The sequence below is a fragment of the Bacillus rossius genome, chromosome 3, assembly GCF_032445375.1.
Source record: "Bacillus rossius redtenbacheri isolate Brsri chromosome 3, Brsri_v3, whole genome shotgun sequence".
NCBI classification, from domain to species: domain Eukaryota; kingdom Metazoa; phylum Arthropoda; class Insecta; order Phasmatodea; family Bacillidae; genus Bacillus; species Bacillus rossius.
Window position 1 is genome coordinate 24,078,948 of NC_086332.1, and position 19,707 is coordinate 24,098,654.

Consider the following 19,707-nt stretch of genomic DNA (forward strand, 5'->3'; position numbering starts at 1 on the left):
TCCGTAGATATGGATTTTTAAACATAATGCGCCGAAAAGCTCCGTTTATATGGCGTTAACACCGGCTGCTGTACCTATAAACTTAAAACCCTGAGGTTGCGTAAGTAGTCTCGAGTCGCGATTTGCGTCACTGTGACGCAAAACTAGACTTTTTTTTTTATCAAACAAGACTTGACCTTGAATAACACCAATACCTGTGCGGTGAAAAGTTGACACACGGAGAGACAGAGATCGCACAGACGTCTAGAGTAGCAAACATGTAAACTGTACGCGCGGAGGTATAATCTCTCCGCAGTTTTATATAACAATGAGCAGAAATGATAACTTTATGGCGAATTAACATTTCAGATTAAAAAAATTCCACTACTTGAAAAATCTTTTAATTTGTATTTTCCTGACTTTATATATCTTATATATACTTAATAGGTATATTAAAACTGTGTTAACATAAAATATAAAAATTCAAACAGAAAACCACAGACAATTTGCTACAGGCACAAAGCGCTCAGATAAATGCTCAGGTGAATGAAGATTTAACCGAAATGACCAAGTTGGAATAATTATAAGTTAACAAGATTTAACCGAAATGACAAAGTTGGAATAATATATATGATAACAATTGCCATATTTCAGTGTTAAAGCTTCGACATTTAAAAGTTGGTATACAGCATTTGCAACGACCTGTCGGCGAAACGTCGCTGAAGTGGCACGATACGACGTGACGCCGACATCTCGTCTCAGAAGCCGCGAGAAGTGCTGTCGCAGATCAATACCAGACAAGCTGGCACTCTAAAGAAACAGCAAACACTATACATACCTTATTGGTACAGTTATCAATGATAAGGTTCCTCATTCCCATGCCAAATCGGAACAGCCGGTGCTAAAAAGAACTGAGTCGTCGTCCGGGAACAGTAAGTACACTTCGCCGACCACACGCCAACGTTTCTCGAGTTAAACTGCCGTCGCTGTTCAAGTTCGCGGTGAATGAGGACAGCACGAACCCAGGGGGAAAGGAAAGGCGCGAAATATAGACAGAGGCAAGTGGAGGGGTGGAGCGCCAGATAGCGCCGAGCCTCCGCAGGGACGAGCTGCTATTGGTTGGCGGTCCTCCCTCCCCGCCCTACGTCACTGCTCCATAGTCGGGGGAGCGGCATTTCCGAGAAAAACGTTTTCCTCGTTCCCCTCTACCTCTTGGCACGAACCCAGACGTGTCCACGAAGGAAGTGGGAGGTGGCCGGTGAGTTCCCGGTTAGGCTCGAGTCTACGTGATTTTCTGCTCGTGTGTCGGTTGACGAAACCATCGACATCATGGTAAAGAAACATTATAAACACAACGTTGCAGAGGTCTTTCACCGTCGCATAAAATTTTTAAGGCTAGAATTGTTAACAAAAAAAATGATGACATAGTTTAAGTCTGGCTGGCATTCCTGACCCAAGAAGTAATTTGCGCCATGCGTAAACGTCTTGTGACGTACCACAAGCAGAAAGGTAAACATAAAATGTAAACAAACACCACTTCCCCCGTGTGTGCTACGTCGCAATCAACAGCTATACGTTTGATGTTTACTACAGCTTACGATTTGTTTACTACCAACCTGCTCAAGACCATTCATTACGCGTAGTCGCTTCTGGTCATGCAAGCCATTGACGGAACTATATTTAGCAAAGTTTTTTTTTTTGCACTGCAGACGTAACATTTACATCTTATTACTTCATAAACTGCTATTAAAACATTTATTCTGATCACTATTGGTTATGGCCCTCCCCATTCACTTTTCTAATGTAGAAGTCAAGCTATAATCACGGTAGTTTTCTTAAATTTGGCAAGTGAAAGTGTTAGCACGCACGATTGGGAACAAATAAACACTAGCGTAGTGACAAGATACACCGGCTTCTCCATAATTCCCTGGATTACAAACTGCGAGTGGTCCAGTGTCATGGTCCCAGATGTCCTGGCTGTCAAGAAAATTGCATGCTTCCGTCGATTTCTGCACTAAACGTGGCTGAGCTGTCGGACAGAGGGTGTGGCCAAAGCCGACCAAATAATTATATAGCACCTAAATAACGACATGAAACACTGACAATGGTGACAGTCAGATTTATGGCACTCATGATACCTCCCTCCGTTGTATTTTTATACGGGGGTCGCAATAAGGGGTTTGGACCATAAAGTTATCATTCTCAATACGCATCACTTCCTGTGTGGTTTGTAGTTCCAGGTTTTTGTAACAGCTCACTTTGCATTTCTCCAAATAACATACTGCCTTCATCGAGATCACTTTTTATTTACAACTTCTAGAAAGGGGAGGGGAGGTTGTTGCTTCCACCACTCCATCCGGCTATAATGAAGCCCGTATGCCACGATGGAAAGTTTCGTACAGGCTCCCGCTAGAAGCTTTCAACAAAACACACAATCTGGGAACACTCACCTTTACATTCGGGTACTTTCGGGCACAAGAAGTTCTCAGTTCGGGTGTCATTCGGGTACATCACTGATAATTAATTAAAATATGAAGACAAAAATTGCTGTCTACTTAAATGCAAATATCAAATGCAATGATCTGTTAAATCTCAAAATTGCGCGACAACAGAAAATATCTTAGTTTAAATGCAATACTTGCATGAGAGATATCCCTGATCCAGATGCCGCTGCACTACTGTTTACTTGATTGTATCTGCAACCGGATCCTGAGGTTCTCAAAAGAGAGACTTAGGAACATAGCCTAGTCGAGGCGTTTTCAAAAAGGCAGGGATGCTTAATGTCACTACGTTGCGGCCAGGGCAAAGGCTGTTTTCACTTTAATTCGTTTTCCATTCCAAGAAAATATTTTTCAATATTTCTTTAGTATAAATTCTTTTTATTATTCTTCCTAAATTCGGGTACATTTGCGTACTTATTCGATCTTCTTGGGTACTGGGCACATAGTAATTTACGTATGTGTACCCGAATAAGGGTACGTCTGGCAACACTGTAACTACAACTCTCGCCAGCAGCGAGGCTGGCAGCTAGACGGGAGATATGGATACCGATACGTTATCGACGAGTTACGGCGCGCACTTCAAGCGGCGAGAGCTTTACCAAGGTTATCAGCCCTGGTAAAGCGGAGACACGCCCGCTAACTGTACCTTGTCCCCTTTTAGCAGCACGCGTACCTGGCCCGTTAGCGGCGTGACAAAAGAGTGATAGTAATACACTCTGTTTTCAAGATACTCTAAGGGTGTATGTCCTGCTCCAGGTAACTTTATTTTTATGTTTAACATGGTTACAATTGTAGACTTTTTAGTGTCTGAACTTGCAACAAAATGAAAATATATATATATGTGTGTGTGTGTGTGTGTATATATAGGTACTTATATATACCTATATATAGGTATATATACCTATATATACATATATATATACCTATATATACCTATATATACCTATATATACATATATATACCTATATATACATATATATACCTATATATGTATATATACCTATATATATGTATATATACCTATATATATGTATATATACCTATATATATGTATATATACCTATATATATAGGTGCACACACACGCGGACACTGCGCTTGAACCGGAGCGGCTGCCAGTTTCTACTCGGTGATTTCTGCTACATTTACTTAATGCATGCTTGAGAGACCGTTGTGCACAGGAGCGCAGCAACTAAATTTCCAAAGGGGAGGGGGGGCAATATACCTTTTTATAGAGAATCATCGATCCCCCCTATTGAAGCGGGGGGTCCGGGGGTCCTCCCCCGGGAAAATTTGTATTTCAAGGTGGAAAATGGTGCTATTTAAGCAGTTTTATTATCTAAAAATTGATTACACAGCACTTTCTTTGCCCCCGTTTGCCCCCACTTTAAGGTTTCAGAGGGGGGGGGGGGGGGGGGCAAAATACCCTTGCCCCCCTGTTGTTGCGCCCCTGGTTGTGCACTCTAAGAATTAAAGCGCTTAAAAGAATATTCAGCAAATAAAAACTGTGCAAACGTTTCTGCACAAGAGTGCAAGAAACGCAACATGCAAAATGTTCAGAAATCACATTTTAAAATACCGATTAATGAACCACGCCAGCACAATAGCGCAACGCAAGTATTGTTCAACTTCCAAATTTCTTGCGTTTGGGCTTACTTCTTCGACGGCCATATTTGAAGGTCAGTTTTTCCGAAAACTTTTAAAGACGAAGACTTTATGTCAATATAAGCCCACCATGTTCTTTTTTATTATATACATCAGATTTACACTTGTTTTAACTGTCACACAGTGATAGAAAATAACTTTTACAAATCAAATTGACAATAAACATTTTTTTTGCGATAAAAATGAAATTTTGGCGGAGGTCCGGGATAAAATTATATTTTCTACTGTTTTCTTGCGTTGTTAAAGAACTTTATTTTGGGAGGGGATTGAAAAAAATAAAGAGTGCAATTTTTTTTAAAAAAAAACTTACAAGGGCTTTGGACTTAAAAATTGTAATTTTCAAACATTCATCACTGCATTTGTAACAGCTAACATTGTATCACTAAAAATAACATGTTGCCTTTTTCCGTATTTTCGAATATTGTTTCAGAACTTCTGAGGGGAAACCTATCCCTCTACAACCACCACTAGTAGTACCACAGACAAACCAATGAGGTAAGAAGTTAATGAGTTGGTGTGTGCAATTTTTTATCATGTAAATACTTGAAATAAGTCTAAATGAGAACAAACCCCCTACCCTATTTCCAAAGTGCACGGTAAAACCTTTTTTGTAATAATGAAGCTAAACGCTAATTCAACGCTAATTCCTTGCTGATATGTTTCCACATCTTTGTTTAACAATACTTACTTCGTGGCGGCATTTTTAACCATTATTCCTATCAAATTATTTTCAAGCTATCAAACGAACTTCTAGCACTTACCTTTCTTTACACAGCTACGGTTTGTTTTAGTAAACAATAAGTGCTATCTATAGAGACTTCGTTCAACTCAAAGGTGGAGTAAAGCGATTTTGAGAGGGGAGGAAAGGGGAAAATCCCCATTTAATGTGTTACTTTTTTTAATTTATAAATTTACAAAAATAATTATCTAAAGAGCATTAAATCTTATTCAAGAAAGTTAAAAATAATATTACATTACGTAAATGACAGTAAGAGATATTAGGGCTACTTTAAAAGTTAAATAAATATAATAAGTATCGATTCACATTGTGACATAACAGTGTTTCCTTCCCCCTCCCTGCCAAAGAAGCTATATGGATCCGCCCCTGTTTCAAGCAAATACAGTACGGCTGTAGAGTAGTTGGTCCAGCTTCAGAACAAACCCAAGCTCAATGAACTAATACACCCAGGCACAAACAGCGCAGCGACTGCGGCTGTGTGAAGTCGCTGCACGGAAACAAGAGAGAGCCGCACGCATGCTATCGCTCCGTGCGACGGGAACACCATATCGCTGGAAGATACACGCTCTTGTGCTGTATCTCAGCCGCCAGCTAACACGAACAAGATTGTCTTCGCGTCACCACGCAACTCGCCTTCCAGTGATGGCCGATTGGCGGCCCGCGGGACACATGCGACCCAATTAAAGTATCTTTCAACAAAGAAATATGAAAATGTTTACACGTAGCCTACACTTACTGTCCTGTTTAGGATGTCTTCGTTTGCATATTTTTAATAAGTTTTACTCCTACGAGTTATATTACGTTCAAACGGATGTCATATTTTCCAATTATGGCAGTTACAGCGATTTTTCTGTTTTTCACAAAACCTTCCTCATTTCTACCCCATTGGTCGGATATTGGAACTCGGCCCAGATTTTCGACAATAGATTTTATGTATCAGTTTGGAAGTGATTTGTGAAAAATTGCAACAGTTATCATGTCCGCAAAAAAGTTATATGTACCTGCTCCGTCGCGCACGCCATTTCCTTGCTGGTGCTAGTGTCTGGGGGCTTCTCCCGTGAATCCATCCAGAAATGCCCCTTCAAGCTTATAACAGAAAGTGACGTGCGCAAGGGAGGAGGGGTTATTGGGGGATTATATATACCCTCCCCCCGCAATCATAAGAAATTCTAAAAAAATATATGTATAATTTCCAAAAACAAAAAGAATTTGAAAGAGAACACCAAGCAAAGCGGTTCTATCCCCCCCCCCCCCCCCCCTTTTTCCATAGGAATTCTGCGCACTCTCCTGTCAACAGATATTTACTAAATATTATCGAATTATAAAAGCGTTAAAAAGTCACTAAACTGGTAATAATTATGATCACTTGCGAGACCTTTTACAGCTCGAAAATAACTTTTTTTAGAAAATATCTAGCCAGAGAATTTCTAATCCAATAACAAATGCAATAAAGCTATAATAGGGTTTGGTTACAGGAAAATCCTTCGTAGTGAAGGTAACATCGGCCTGAGACTATGTGCCAACATGAACTACACTGGACCTGTGAGTGTTGAAGGCAGGCTGCATATTTCTGCATCGTTAAGTACAACGTTGAACCCACAACAGGCCTATCGCAGACAGCATAAAAGTCCGGCGACAAACATTAAACCCTAATCAGATAACGTAGGCAGCCGGGACGCGATGGCTGGTCATGGCGCCAAAGTCAGTCTGGAAATAAAATTTATCTTGATGGAGCCCGGGCGTCCAACCAACGACTTCCTCTTACCTGACGGAGATAAGGACTAGCCTCAGGTTGTCTTGCCTTGCATTAGTCCCCACTCCAGCTACAAGGCCGGGTTTATGAACTACGCAAGGAAGGCAGCTGCGCAACCAACGCAACACGAAACCAACTTACGAAAATAGCAGTCTTTTACAAAGCACGCAAGTCGCAAGAGATTACTAAACCTACAACTTAAAATTGTAAAACAGAGAAATCAAATTTATACCCCGGGCTTATTTTGATAATTCATATTTATAATGAAACAAAAACTGAAACTTGATGAAAGTTATATAAACAGAAAAGGGAAAAAAAAAAAAAACATCGTGGCGTCTATGCACCTAATGCCTGCGTCTTTACAAGATTCCAAACACTTATCTTCAAATGCTGCCGTCGGAAACGCAAGCCAAAAAGGCAAGAAAGTTGGAAGTTTGAACATTTTGCATCTTGCGTCCTTGCGTAGTTAATAAATCAGGCCTACGGGATATTTCACATAGAAAATGTTCAGCATTACCAACCGAGCTATGCTAGACTTTAAAATAATCAGTAGAAGAGTGGAAGGTCGAAATTTAAGTATTTAACTTAGTTAATATCGATGTATTTCCAGACATTTGAGTAGGCCTACTGTTACTTTAAACTTGAATCCAAAAATATATTCTTGGTGTATTGGAAAACATTTAAAAATTGGTTTCAAGTCTACAACAAGAACACTACTTTTTTTTGGTCCACTTGCGTGTTTACCTTTGTTAAGAACGAAACATACAACTTGGAAGTCAAAATACGGCGCAGTTTCTACGAAGATTCTTTTATTTGAAATTATGAAGAACTCTTCGTTTATTTGAGTTAAATTCTGAGTTGAAAAATCCGTAAATTTACTGTAATTTGTAACAGTGCACGAGCTGCTAGAGCTGTTACAACGCAGTCATGCTGACGTGGCCATGAAATCTACAATTTAATTGATAAATTTACTTTTATTTGCACTCATTAATTCAAATATGTTTATTACTTTAACGAAGAGATTATTTTAACTATAACTTTTATATACATGTTTGCTATTTAACTTCTTCCAATCTGTGTTATTCTGTTAAGGATAGGATGATGATAGGAAAAGTAGGAAACGAATGGGAGTGTTTCAAGTTTAATGTGCCTCGAAAAAGTCAAATCGATGGTTGTTCCAATCGAGTGGAAGAGAGATAGATGCGGCGCAAGCGTACGATGAGCGTAACGGGACACATCGTAACGGGACAATGTGCGTTACGGGACACTTTTTAGTGCGTGCAGCCGGCGTTCATCGTTTTCACGTCAAAAAAAATCAGATTATCACTTGATGCTATTCAATACTACCTACTATAGATTAGGATTAGAGTGTTATTGAAAATCTGGCCATCTTCTTTAAAGTTACATCAATAAGGTATTAAGAGTATGTATATTACTGCACTGAGTACGGTGCAATGAACTCTGGTGCATAGTGTTCACAAAACCTTCACAAAACCTTCACAAAACCTTCACAAAACCTTCACAAAACCTTCACAAAACCTTCACAAAACCCCTTCCGATAGCATAAACCGAGCGCAAGCATTTTACGAGAGACCCCTGCTGATCACACGCGTAAATGTGTCTATATGTGTTCCTCCACTTAATATGCACATACGTTTTAACAGGACCGTACGGAGAATTTCATTTTCCTTTTTGTTTGGATTACGGGGAGGGGGGGGGGGGGAGAGAGAGATGAACCACTTTGCCCGCTGTTTGCTTTCAAATTATTTTCTTTTGTTGGTCGAAATGATACATTTTTAAGATGTTTTTTTTTGGGGGGGGGGGGGGGGGGGAGGGAGATATACCCACAATGCATGGAAATGAACAAATGGTAACCACCTATAATTTCAATTTAAGGTTAAGAAATATTAATTTAATTAAAAATATATATATTGTATTCTTCGCGGTCATATTACGAGCAAAATTTACATATAAAATTAAACCAAAAAGTAATAATTTAACACCAGATATTCATGATCTTGAAACAATTTTTAACGTATTTAGGGCATAAACAAACATGGCTACCACCGCGGCCAAAAGTAGGTACTCGGCCTCTATTGGTCGCACGGAGCAACGTAGACGGAAGAGCCCAGCATCACCGGGCTAATCCGTGCGTGTCTTTCCCCGTCTGCGTGCCATTGAATAATCTCTGTTCCGTGAGATCCGTCTCCGTTTACGTAATCCGCCTACTTTAGCGTGCCATTGTAGAACGGGCCTAAGAGTGGTTGTAGCGTTGTAGCGCTTCACGGCGCTGCCCCGACGAACGGAGTGCATGATGCAACATTGACCGGACCCGCGCTCAGCCTTCTAGCGCGTGACTGCCAACAAGCCACGCTGGCATACGCATCTCCTCCCGCACTCTCTCTGTGACCTCAGTGAGAGATAAGAGAGATAGAATGTACGTAGAGAGACACACACATAGATATATACATATACAGTGGCGCAGCCAGGGGGAGAGGGTTTAGGGGTTCCAACCCCCCCCCCCCCCCCTTAGCACCAAATCATTAATTAATTTCTTATTAATCACTCAAACAAATCTCATATTAAAAATTAATAAAATATTTACCATTACAATTTTTAAATTTAAGTACCGAAAACTGCTAAAATAGCACTATTTTACACCTTTAAAATCCTAATTTTCCCGGGGGAGGACCCCCCGGACCCCCCCCCCCCCCCCTACACAAATCCTGGCTACGCCACTGTACATATATACACATCTCAGTTCTTAATAGCCAAACTCTGGAAATATAAATTGCACAGTTCGTCATTACAAAAATTTTTTCGTAAAATACTGTTTCCTTTTTTTCCAACTATTCACCACTTTACTGTACAGAAACGCTAAAATTGAGGTTACAAAAAATCAGATTTGAACATTCGAAAGAACGTTACAGTCACCGTCGGACAATCTTGTTTTATATCTTCAGTAACTTAAAACGTTGGCCAATATCAGTTCAAACATTTGCTAATTTTAAAAAAAACCGACATTTTGAAATAATTTATACATTTACTGGAATTTTTTTAAAAACAATTGTTGTAAAATTATATAAGTTGTAGGTATTTCTTTTAAAATATAGTAAATACAAAATTTTAGAACTGATTGTGGCCAACTTTTTAAGTAACTCTGAGGGTTGAAAACAATATTGTCTGGCTCTCTTAAATATTATGCAATCCGCTTTGTTGTAGCATTATCTTAATTAATTATCAGCGATTTTAAACAGGTAGAGAAAACACGACATGTGAAATATCTCCTGAATTGAGAATTTTTCGAAAAATGTTAGCAGGAATTCTGTTTCTTAATTTTAAACTGTACAACTGATAAACCCAGAATTGTGTTATTAACTGAATTATGGATATAAAGTTAGAGATGTATAGATAAAAAAGAGATATAGGTATATAGTTATTGACACTTAAGGATAGATATAGGCTACATATGCAGAGATAGCTATAGAGCGATAGAGGTATGATGGAGATGTAGAAACAAAAATATAGAGAAAAAGAGAACAGAACGCCCACACACAGCTTCCACGAAAAGCGACGGAAAAAGAACGTGGTTCACCTTCTTTCGCACTCCTGCATCTCTCCAAGGTCACATCGCAACTATGACATGGCACGTCAACGAATTACTTCCATGAGCTTTAAACGGATATGGGGGAAGAGAACGAAAACCTGTGAAAAATGTACATTTGCTGGCAAAGAGATACGCCAATATTCGTAAATAATTACTTGTGTATGTCGCTAATTACGTACTTATTTGTTATTGGTAAGATGATATTCAATTATTATGTTTACATTTACATCGCAAACTTTCAACAGAAATGTTTTATTGTTTTTTTTTCTTTTACGAAAACGCGTTGCTATTCATAAATTAATACAACTACTAATTTCCCTGCAATACATATACATGTTTATTATTATTAAAAGGGTTTTTTATTTCATCGTCGTAGTAAATAAACTAAAAAAAAAAGCAGAAAAGATATAAAGCTTACTTACGAAACTGATTATTTTCTCATTTTAAAAATTTCAAGTGCGAAAACATAGGCATCACGAGCATAATCACTCGCGAAGCAAGAAGTCTAAATCCCTGAAACCGAAGCAACGCGAATAGCTCCGAGAAGCAACTTACCGCGCACGACACGCCGTGAGCCTGAAAACTACGGGCTGGAAAGGTTGCTATCGTAATAGACTCTGATATTGTTACTATCTCGCTGACTTCCTCTGGAGACAGATAGTACCATCGTGGAAAACTCTCGTCGCGTCTAGTTGGACGTACAGTTTTGTCAACAATTAATGGTTAAGACATTCAGACCAAGTTCATTTAACTAGGGAGCCTCAAAAGTGCTGTTTCACGTGTGTTATACAACACACAAAACGTATTTAAAGTGAAATTACAAAAACAAGGAATAGTTAACTATATTACAGAATTCTGATAGGAGGGAGCGAGGAAGGAAGACATTCCAATATCCCTCCCCCCTTCAACAAACATTTCGCAAGACTTCCAGCTGGTTACATGAGCAACTCGCAGCAGCTTCTGTCTCGTGTAGTTATCAAAGGGGAATCCCCAACCAAGAGGAAAAACTCAGCGGTCGGGGAAAACTCGTTGTAGAGTCCATAGTCCATAGCTCAAACACAATCCTCTATTCTATACACAAGATGCGGCAGTATTATCACTGCAGTAAACAAGGATAAACTATGTTTTGACGGTGGATCCTACACAGATAAAGATTTCAGTACATATATTATATATTATAACTATATATAAACAGATCTGAAGATATTTAATCAAAAAATTTCGCGTCGCCGCCACGTGCGTTAGAAGTCAAACGTCGCACTTCCGTAATCCGCTTGAACGCTAAAATACAAAATACTCATTTAATCCACGTGAACAATAAAACTTAAAAAAAAAAAACATACACACACACATGAGAGTGTCCACCATGCGCGTTTAAAGTGAAACTTCACTGATAAATTAGTTAGAATAAGAATGTTTGCAAGTACGCATCTGCGTGTGTACAAGTGTGCACGTAAGCGAGTGTGCAAATATTACGTTACACTTAGGTTAAACGTTAATGACGTCATCACCTCGACATAGTTCACCCGCTGTGAAGAGGTTCCGCTCCGAAAAACGGGCAAATATGTTGCTCTACATTATTGGTTCTTCCGCTATCAACTGCGTAGTTTCTCCTCCTCTCTCTCTCTCTCTCTCTCTCTCTCCCCCCCCCCCCCCCCCCACACACACACACACACAACAACCAGCCACTCAAAATGGCTGTTTCGAAGCGGCACGGCGGCGGCTGTTCTCGTCCAGCGCAGCGCGTGCGCCCGAAAGGAAACACGCGACGAGAAAGAGAACGTGTTCTATCAGCAGTAAAACGTCGCGGCTGTAACACGCTCAACATCTGTCAGTTTCCCATGTGTGACGTCATGTCTCAGGGGCGGGCAAGCCGGGCAACAGTCCAGGGCCCCGCTCCAACCATTTTCTTTTTTTCTTTCTTTTTTTGTTTTCCTTCTTAGTATAGCTTCGTGCGAAAAAAAATTAATGACATCAATGGGAAAAAAGAAGTAGTAAAATGCTATTCCTATGTAACTCAAAATGCTGGTCGATACATTTATATTTCAATTCAGTTTTCATGATTTCTTACTATAAAAGCTTTCAAAGATTTTATTTTTTTAATAAAATTTCACCGATTTCATCGATTTTGATCGTTAGTACTTATTAAACTTTCAATTTCTCAGAAAAGAATATCAAAAATTCTTAAGCAAAATCTTCGTCGAAATTTAAGTTTCAGGTTGGTTTAAAAACGCTGTTTATTTTTCCCGGGGAAAGCTCCCCTAACCCCACAATTCTCTGTGAGACTATGCCAAATCCCCCAATAGGGCCCGTGTCTGAAACATCAAGGTGCCGCAGAAGCAAGTGGTCCAGGGACCCGCAGAGTGCAGGACCGCCACTCCCGTGCCTGAACGATGGACCGACTGCGCAGTTCCTGTCCGACGAACCCCCCTCCATTCGGCCCAAACCCCCCGCAACTTCACTCCCCTCTCGCAGCAACTGAAGGCTAGTCCCAGGTGATCGTTCAGTCGCGATAGTTGTGTGGGGGAGTTCGCGGTGGCCGCATCGGCAGAACAAGGAGGCCTCTTTTCATTTTTTAAAAAATAACAAATCCCTTCCCGAGTATTCGCGGAATACCTACTATAACAATAAGTAAAAGTCTGACGCGTATGATGCATTCGTGGGAAAAAGTTAAACTAATTGAACCACGTGCTAATTGTGAACTGGAGCCAAAAGAAATAACGTGAGCGAGACTTTCAGTACTCGCCAGAGATGTGTAACATCTAACCTCGGTAACAGTTGCCTATACACTTATAATATGAAACTTTGGCACAAAATTTAACGTATAATTCTTTAAAATAATGCCGAGCGTGATTATATATATACACACACACACCTAAACTGTGTTTTGAACTACATTTCTGGACGCGAATCACACGTAGTTTCCGCACCCGCAACTAGAATTCGCTGCCGAAGTAGCTACGTCGACTATCAAATCAGTCTATTTACAGACATAAATTTTAATCTTTAGAATGAAACGGCTCCGATAAAAGCGAAAAATATGTGAAGAAATACTAATCACCAGCATTGGACCTGGAATTTTGTGCCTATGCACATCTTTTAAAATTCACTTAACAGTTAATATCATAAAGTTTCCTTTGGCTTTGTGAACTCTGGTTCGCGCCATCCGCCACAGACGGCATCACCGCAGTTACATATATCCGAGCCATGCCACTTTCGTTCCATTCACAAGATGTTGCACGTCAAAAAGTAAATCTAACAATTTTCTCGTCTATCGAGAGTGCTGACACAACTGAAAGAAAAAACTGGAGAAACTGGGCGAAAAACTTGAGCTGTGTCCGCACACGCTCAGTTCGGATGATACTTCCGATAAGGATCCGGGCAAACTGAGCGATGAACGGAGCGGGTATGCGGGACCCTCAGAGAGCGACGCGACGGTCCACGTCAATATATCCGCGATTTGGCTGCCGGCGTTATGCTGGAATCACAATCGCGCGACGGACGCGACGCGAATCAAATATTTTCCCGAACCAACAATCACAACCGACACACCTGTGGCGTCAGTGCGGCAAAATTCCCGATAAAAATGTTCTTCCGTTTCCATATAGTCGTGCACGGAGTATCTACGAGATCAGAGCGGTATCCGTAACACTGGACGGTGGAGAAATGAAGCGTAAAGTGCAATGCTTTCAAGAATATGCACCGGATGTTTCTAAGCCTAAAATATTATTTTGATATCACGCGTTTTAGCCATTTTCACTCTCCTAAAAATACAGTTTGAAACGGAAACACCGAGACAGAACAATCCATCCACCTTCAGCGTATTCTTAAATACTTTTCTGGTCTGAAACTCAGCTCACTGTATGTGCGCCCAGGTATACGCCCCCCCCCCCCCCCAACCCCCCAGCTGTTATGGGATACACATAAGTAGCAGAAGTACTCTTGATATTTTGGTTTGTCTCAGTATGCATTTAAGCTAAACCCCTTAACCAAGGGCTCAAATCTGTAGGATTCGCAAAGGTGGCCCGGAAATTTCCAGGGGGAGAGGGCGTGGCCTTATAGTTTTGCACGTGGGTTTTAACCGACACGTCATCTCTGGATACAGTGCTTGTATATTGTATACTGCTCATATTTTGAACCGCGTGCATGCAATAAGCAGAAAACTTTAAAATATACCGAAAGTTTTCCACAAGACATATTTTTGACATCAAACAAGTTTCACACAGTCACGCTTTTTTGCAAGTGCAAGCACGTCCCTCAGTGTGGGGCTACTTTATTCCAGGGGAGGAGGGGGGCTGGTCCCCTCGGGATAAACGCCCATGCCCTTTACCAAAGAAATTAGAGCGCAGGGAACGTGGTTAACGTCTTGCAGCCGAAATGACTAATTGATTTCAAGGCTACCGTAAGTTGTTCGTGCTGGAATAATACATTAAGCCGTTTTCCGCCCCAGAAACGAGCCCGCCAGGAATGTCACGACGTAGAGAACTTGGTGACACTTGACAACCACGACCTACAAGGCTGTTTTGTTCCTCTCTATGCGACGAAACACAAGGACAGTGAAAGCGTTACTGCGACAAAGACTGAACAAGGCAAACTTTTGCCTGGCCGGCGAAAGTCGTCTGGATCGATTGCCGGTCGGGTATGAAACTTCGAGATTGGGAAATTCTTTATTATTATTATTATTATTTTAAATTCTGAATTCAGATTTGGATTATTCTTTCTCCAAATAATGCCTATGGTCTGCCTACTTTGGCTATGTTTATTCTTTAATCAGCTATGGAATTATGTATTGGGGGAGTAATAGACATCATCAACAATCAGTTTTTATTATACAAAAAAAATTAATCAGAATTATACTCCACATGAAACGTTTGGACAGTTGTCGTGATATTTATAAATCTTTAGGTCTTCTTACTGTGCCCTGTATTTATCACATAAGGCTTTTTATAATGTAGATGATTATGAACAGGAGGTAGCTTCGTAACATTTTTTTTGTGAGTTTTATATATGATTATGATGAACTGTACTATGTGATATAGGTTAGATTATGATGAACTGTACTATGTGATATAGGTTAGATTCTGTTCTAATGTTGATATTTATACTTATTTTTGTTTACTGTAATTATGTATTACTTTTCTTTTATATATAACTATAATATTATCTAAATAGGTGCTTATTCATGGAAGTGCAGCTGTTATATTATATTAATTTTGTAATGCTTTTAATACTGTTCTTGTACCTGTTTATGTGTTTGTATTTATGTTTATTTGTATTTTTTTGACATATTCTATACCATTATGTATGGTCTATTGAATGCAATAAAAAATCAAATCAAATCAAATCCTTCTTGCAGAGGAAGGCGTTGTCAAACCACTTCAGAATCATCATGCTTATTGAGTATGTATGCCAAGAGCGCATCGTAGTTTTCCCGCAAAGAGGAGTTGCAAAGGTCCCAAACGTTTTATTTGTTATATTTTTTGAATTTTTTAAACTTAGAGCCGGGTGTATACAATATGTCCCAGGAAATATTGAATAAAAAAGTCAAAAATAAAAAATGTGTCTTGGTTTTTAAGTTACAACCATTTTTTCCCGAAAGTTTTAAAATTCCCACCCTTTACCAAATGATAAAGATACTGTGGCCACAAATTTTTTTTACGCAATCCTAAATGACCACACTATTGAAAACAATTCAAACATTCTATACTTTGGAGAAAATAAATTTACGACAAAACCTTTACTCGGGTAAATTTTGACTAGTCATACTTAGCCAGTGTTTTACTTAAATGAGCCATCTTATCAAATAACTTGCCAAGTTAGCATAGTAAAGTTTTTTGATAGTATAAATAGTCAAATTTACGCGATTAAAAATTTCCCGCATAAGATTTGCAAAAAATCTTATTTTAAATGTATAGTATGTTTAAACATATTTTGAATTGATACCAATAGAAGGGTTATTCATAATTGCGTAGCTAAAATTTAAAGTCACAGTAGCCTATCTAATTATTTGATGCAAAGTGTGGATTTTAAAAATTTTGAAGAAAAAAAAAGCCTATAACTCAAAAACTACAAAACATTTTTAAGTTGATTTTTGATTCATAACCGTAATTAATTGGCCTATAAACTGATCTCAGCTTGACGTTAAGTTCCAGGACACGCTGTATAACACAAGTCAAGGGCAGCAGAGAATGAATAGACAAAATTCCAAAACTAAAGTCATGGACACCAGGAAATGAATCGGCAGTATCCCTGAAGTGAAGAGTCATTCCAGAATCTGTCTGCCGGGATTTTTGGAAAGCTTTTGAAACCAAAATCTTAATAGTTGGACAGGGATATTCGATTCCTTCAGAATGCAACCCCAGTGTTCAACCAATAAGCTGCCTCGCTTGATCAGACAAGATCTAAAGGTGGGTCTACGATTGAAAAACTTAAGAATTATAAACTGAACCTGTACGCAGTTAAGCACACGGTTAAGTAATGCTGAGAATCTGTAGTTAATGATTGACTTAGTGGTCGTTAATTCTAGCCAATGAAAACGGGTGAGAATCCAGCCATGTTATAGAAACTAAATTTTTTAATTCGTAGGTATCTTCTGCATTTTGACTAGGAATCGTTGCCGACTGATAATTTTTACAATGTATCATTTTTATTCATGGTGAAATTGGTTATGTTATGTACCTACTTGAAATATCAAACATATGGCTACTACTGAACGTAAAACTTGCAATTTAGCTCGTAGCTTATAATTCGTAAACAAAACAGAAAAAAAAATTATTTAACTTTATTTTAATTCATTATTCCGAGCAATATAAAATGGCTGTACAGTTAAAAGGATTAATTAATCTGAATATATTTTTATAGACTCATACAATAGCCAAAAATAACCAGAAACATATCAAAATAATGATTCCCGAAATTATGAAGAAAAAATACACGTGCATTTTTCTTCTAATAATCTTTCCGTTTCTTGAAATTATGGTAGTAATTCCTTATTTAATGCTTCTTTCGTAATATATCATAACCTGCTTTCCCCGAGGAAACATTATTTAACGCCAACAACAAACATATTATACTGTGCTCTGATTGGTGCTTCCCATAGTTATATAAAATATAACCATCTCTGTTGAGCCTTGAAGTTAACATATGTTTCACACAGGACACGTTAAAACTCCCAAACGACAGTCATAAACCATCCCACTAGTATACACAAGAGTCATATCGTAAGTACAAAACTAATTTTTTTCGACATTTTTTTTTCTTTCGATGTTTACCATTTTGACGATCATGTACGCTAAGCACTTAAAGATTTAAAAAAAAACTTTAAAATATTTATTTAAACATATTTTCGAGTCATCTTGCATTACAATTTTTTTTTGTCTCAAGAGTATTTTTGTTTCAAATATCAAACTCAAAACGTGTTCACAGGCAAGTTGAAAACATAATAAGGAAGGAGCTTGACCAACAAACAAATTTGAAAAAAAAAATCCTTTCAGACATTTTTGAATCCGTTCGTCGAAAGTTAAAGCTTGGCAAGGTTTTGACGGACGGACGGACGGATGGATGGATGGAATTTTTCGGCCCATTGATTGGCTGAATGTCACGTGGTTGACGGACGGGTCATGGATGAGACGGATCGTTGTGAATCCAGTTTTACTTCTTTTTTTTATGGAAAAAATTGTAGCACCATCTCCTTGACTTCTTCGTGGTATGCGCCTAATGACTACAGGTGGTGGGTTCGAGTCCATCCTCGGGAATGGATTTTTCTAGAGTTGGACATTTGGTGAGCCAACTCCCCCCGCTCTAAAAATAATGTAAAAGAATTTTGTGTCTGAATGGGTTATGTGACCTACTGTATAAAAATAAATTTGTAAGGATAAAATATTAGTTCTACTATAAATATGAAATAAGTGGGAAAAGCATGCGTCATCAATTGGTATTTATTTGTGGAATGGAACCGCTACAATTATTATCAAACTAATGATGGCAATTCAGAAGACATACGCTTTGCGAAAATGTAAATATTGGGTCTGTATCTGTTTGTGTTTATATGCGTATCAATTCATGAAGTACTGATTCCAAAAACCAATACTCAGCAAGGTAAAACTCGCTAACAGCTGACCAAATATTTTCGTAAACACGCCTATCACGGAAATTTTCCTCGACATTTACGTCCTATCATTGGAAGTTTTTTTTTTGTTGAGATTCTAAATGGATTTGTATGGATACTGATCATTAATTGCTACTCCTTCCTTTTCTGACCAACGTTGAGTGGTTAACAGAGGCTCCCTAATTTATTTAGCTGTTAGCATAACGCGCTAGCACTACAACGCTAATCTGCTAATCGAAAGACCTAACACAAGTTTAACACTCATGGTCAAGGACAGGTTCGGTGTTACACGAGTGTCGAGCCAGAGATTCGTTGAGAACCAGAAGTTCATATTCATGACGGGGCATGGCAACAAAAATTACTGTTATTTTAAAAAAAGTTCACTTGCTTCGACCCCAAAGCTGGATTTTTTATCTTTTAGACTTCCAGATCTTTCAGCAAAACATTTTTTTAAATTGTGTAACAGATAAATTCTGTGCATTACCTAGCTCTTGAAACACGGATAATCAACTTGTGATTAGTGACCAAGATGAAATAAGGCATAAATTTTTATTATGAAATTTTTCCTAACAATATTAAAAATAGTATGTAACTTGTAGAACATATCTGGAACAAAAATTAAAAGGAAAAATCAATTTGCAATTCGTATGTTAAATAGTAACACTTCAGTACAAATTGCGATATTATGTGGGAAGGCAATAACATAATATGTGGCTCCGGTCGAGCGTTAGGGCGGTAATAGGCTATCCTAAATTATTTTACTCCTAATATTTCGTGTTTTTTGCATATGATTTTAAATAAATTCAAAATATAACAACACGTAGTTGCTTATAAAATGTTTTTTCTACTAAACAAGTTGGCTAGTTCACATTCTTGTTAGGGATGCTGTAGAGTTAAGTAGTTTTTTTGTCTAGATGTTTACCTGGTGATGATGAAAATACTTATTTTCGGTGGGCGGAATGTTGAGGGTTGCTGTCAACTTTTTTTATTTGTACGACTTGGTGCCTTCTTGCACCATCCATTGGACCTTGAGACAGTGCTGCTATCTTCGGACTAAACGGACAGTTACGCATCATCATGGCGTTGGTTCGAATGTTGATGTATGTGCTCTAACACACGTCCTTATTGTTTTTATAAACTTTAAGGCTAATTTTTATGTCAGCATGTACTGAAAGCATGGAATCGTGTGACATACAGCTCTGGATTAACCATTAGTACGTAGCCTTTATCTTAAAACTTTTTATTTTCAGCGTATCATTCATAAATAAATGAAAATGAGAGTTTTCCAAAAATCATAGAAACCTGCATTTTTCAAGATTTTGGGGAAAACTGATTTTTTTTATTTATGAACGATAG

At 38.6% G+C, this 19,707-nt stretch overlaps 1 protein-coding gene across 4 annotated transcripts in view; it reads right to left on the bottom strand.

Moving 5' to 3' along the window:
* The window catches only part of LOC134530369 (hexokinase type 2), a 165,035-nt gene that overhangs the window by 15,155 nt on the left and 130,173 nt on the right, over positions 1-19,707 (bottom strand). The window contains exon 1 of one of the 4 annotated variants that reach the window (XM_063365131.1): positions 818-1,038. The exons of the other annotated variants lie outside the window; for them this stretch is intronic. Within the exon in view, the coding sequence (XP_063221201.1) occupies positions 818-859 (42 nt within the window). The 5' untranslated portion in view covers positions 860-1,038. Of the gene's footprint in view, positions 1-817; positions 1,039-19,707 lie in introns of those variants that run through there. 4 annotated transcript variants of the gene reach the window in all.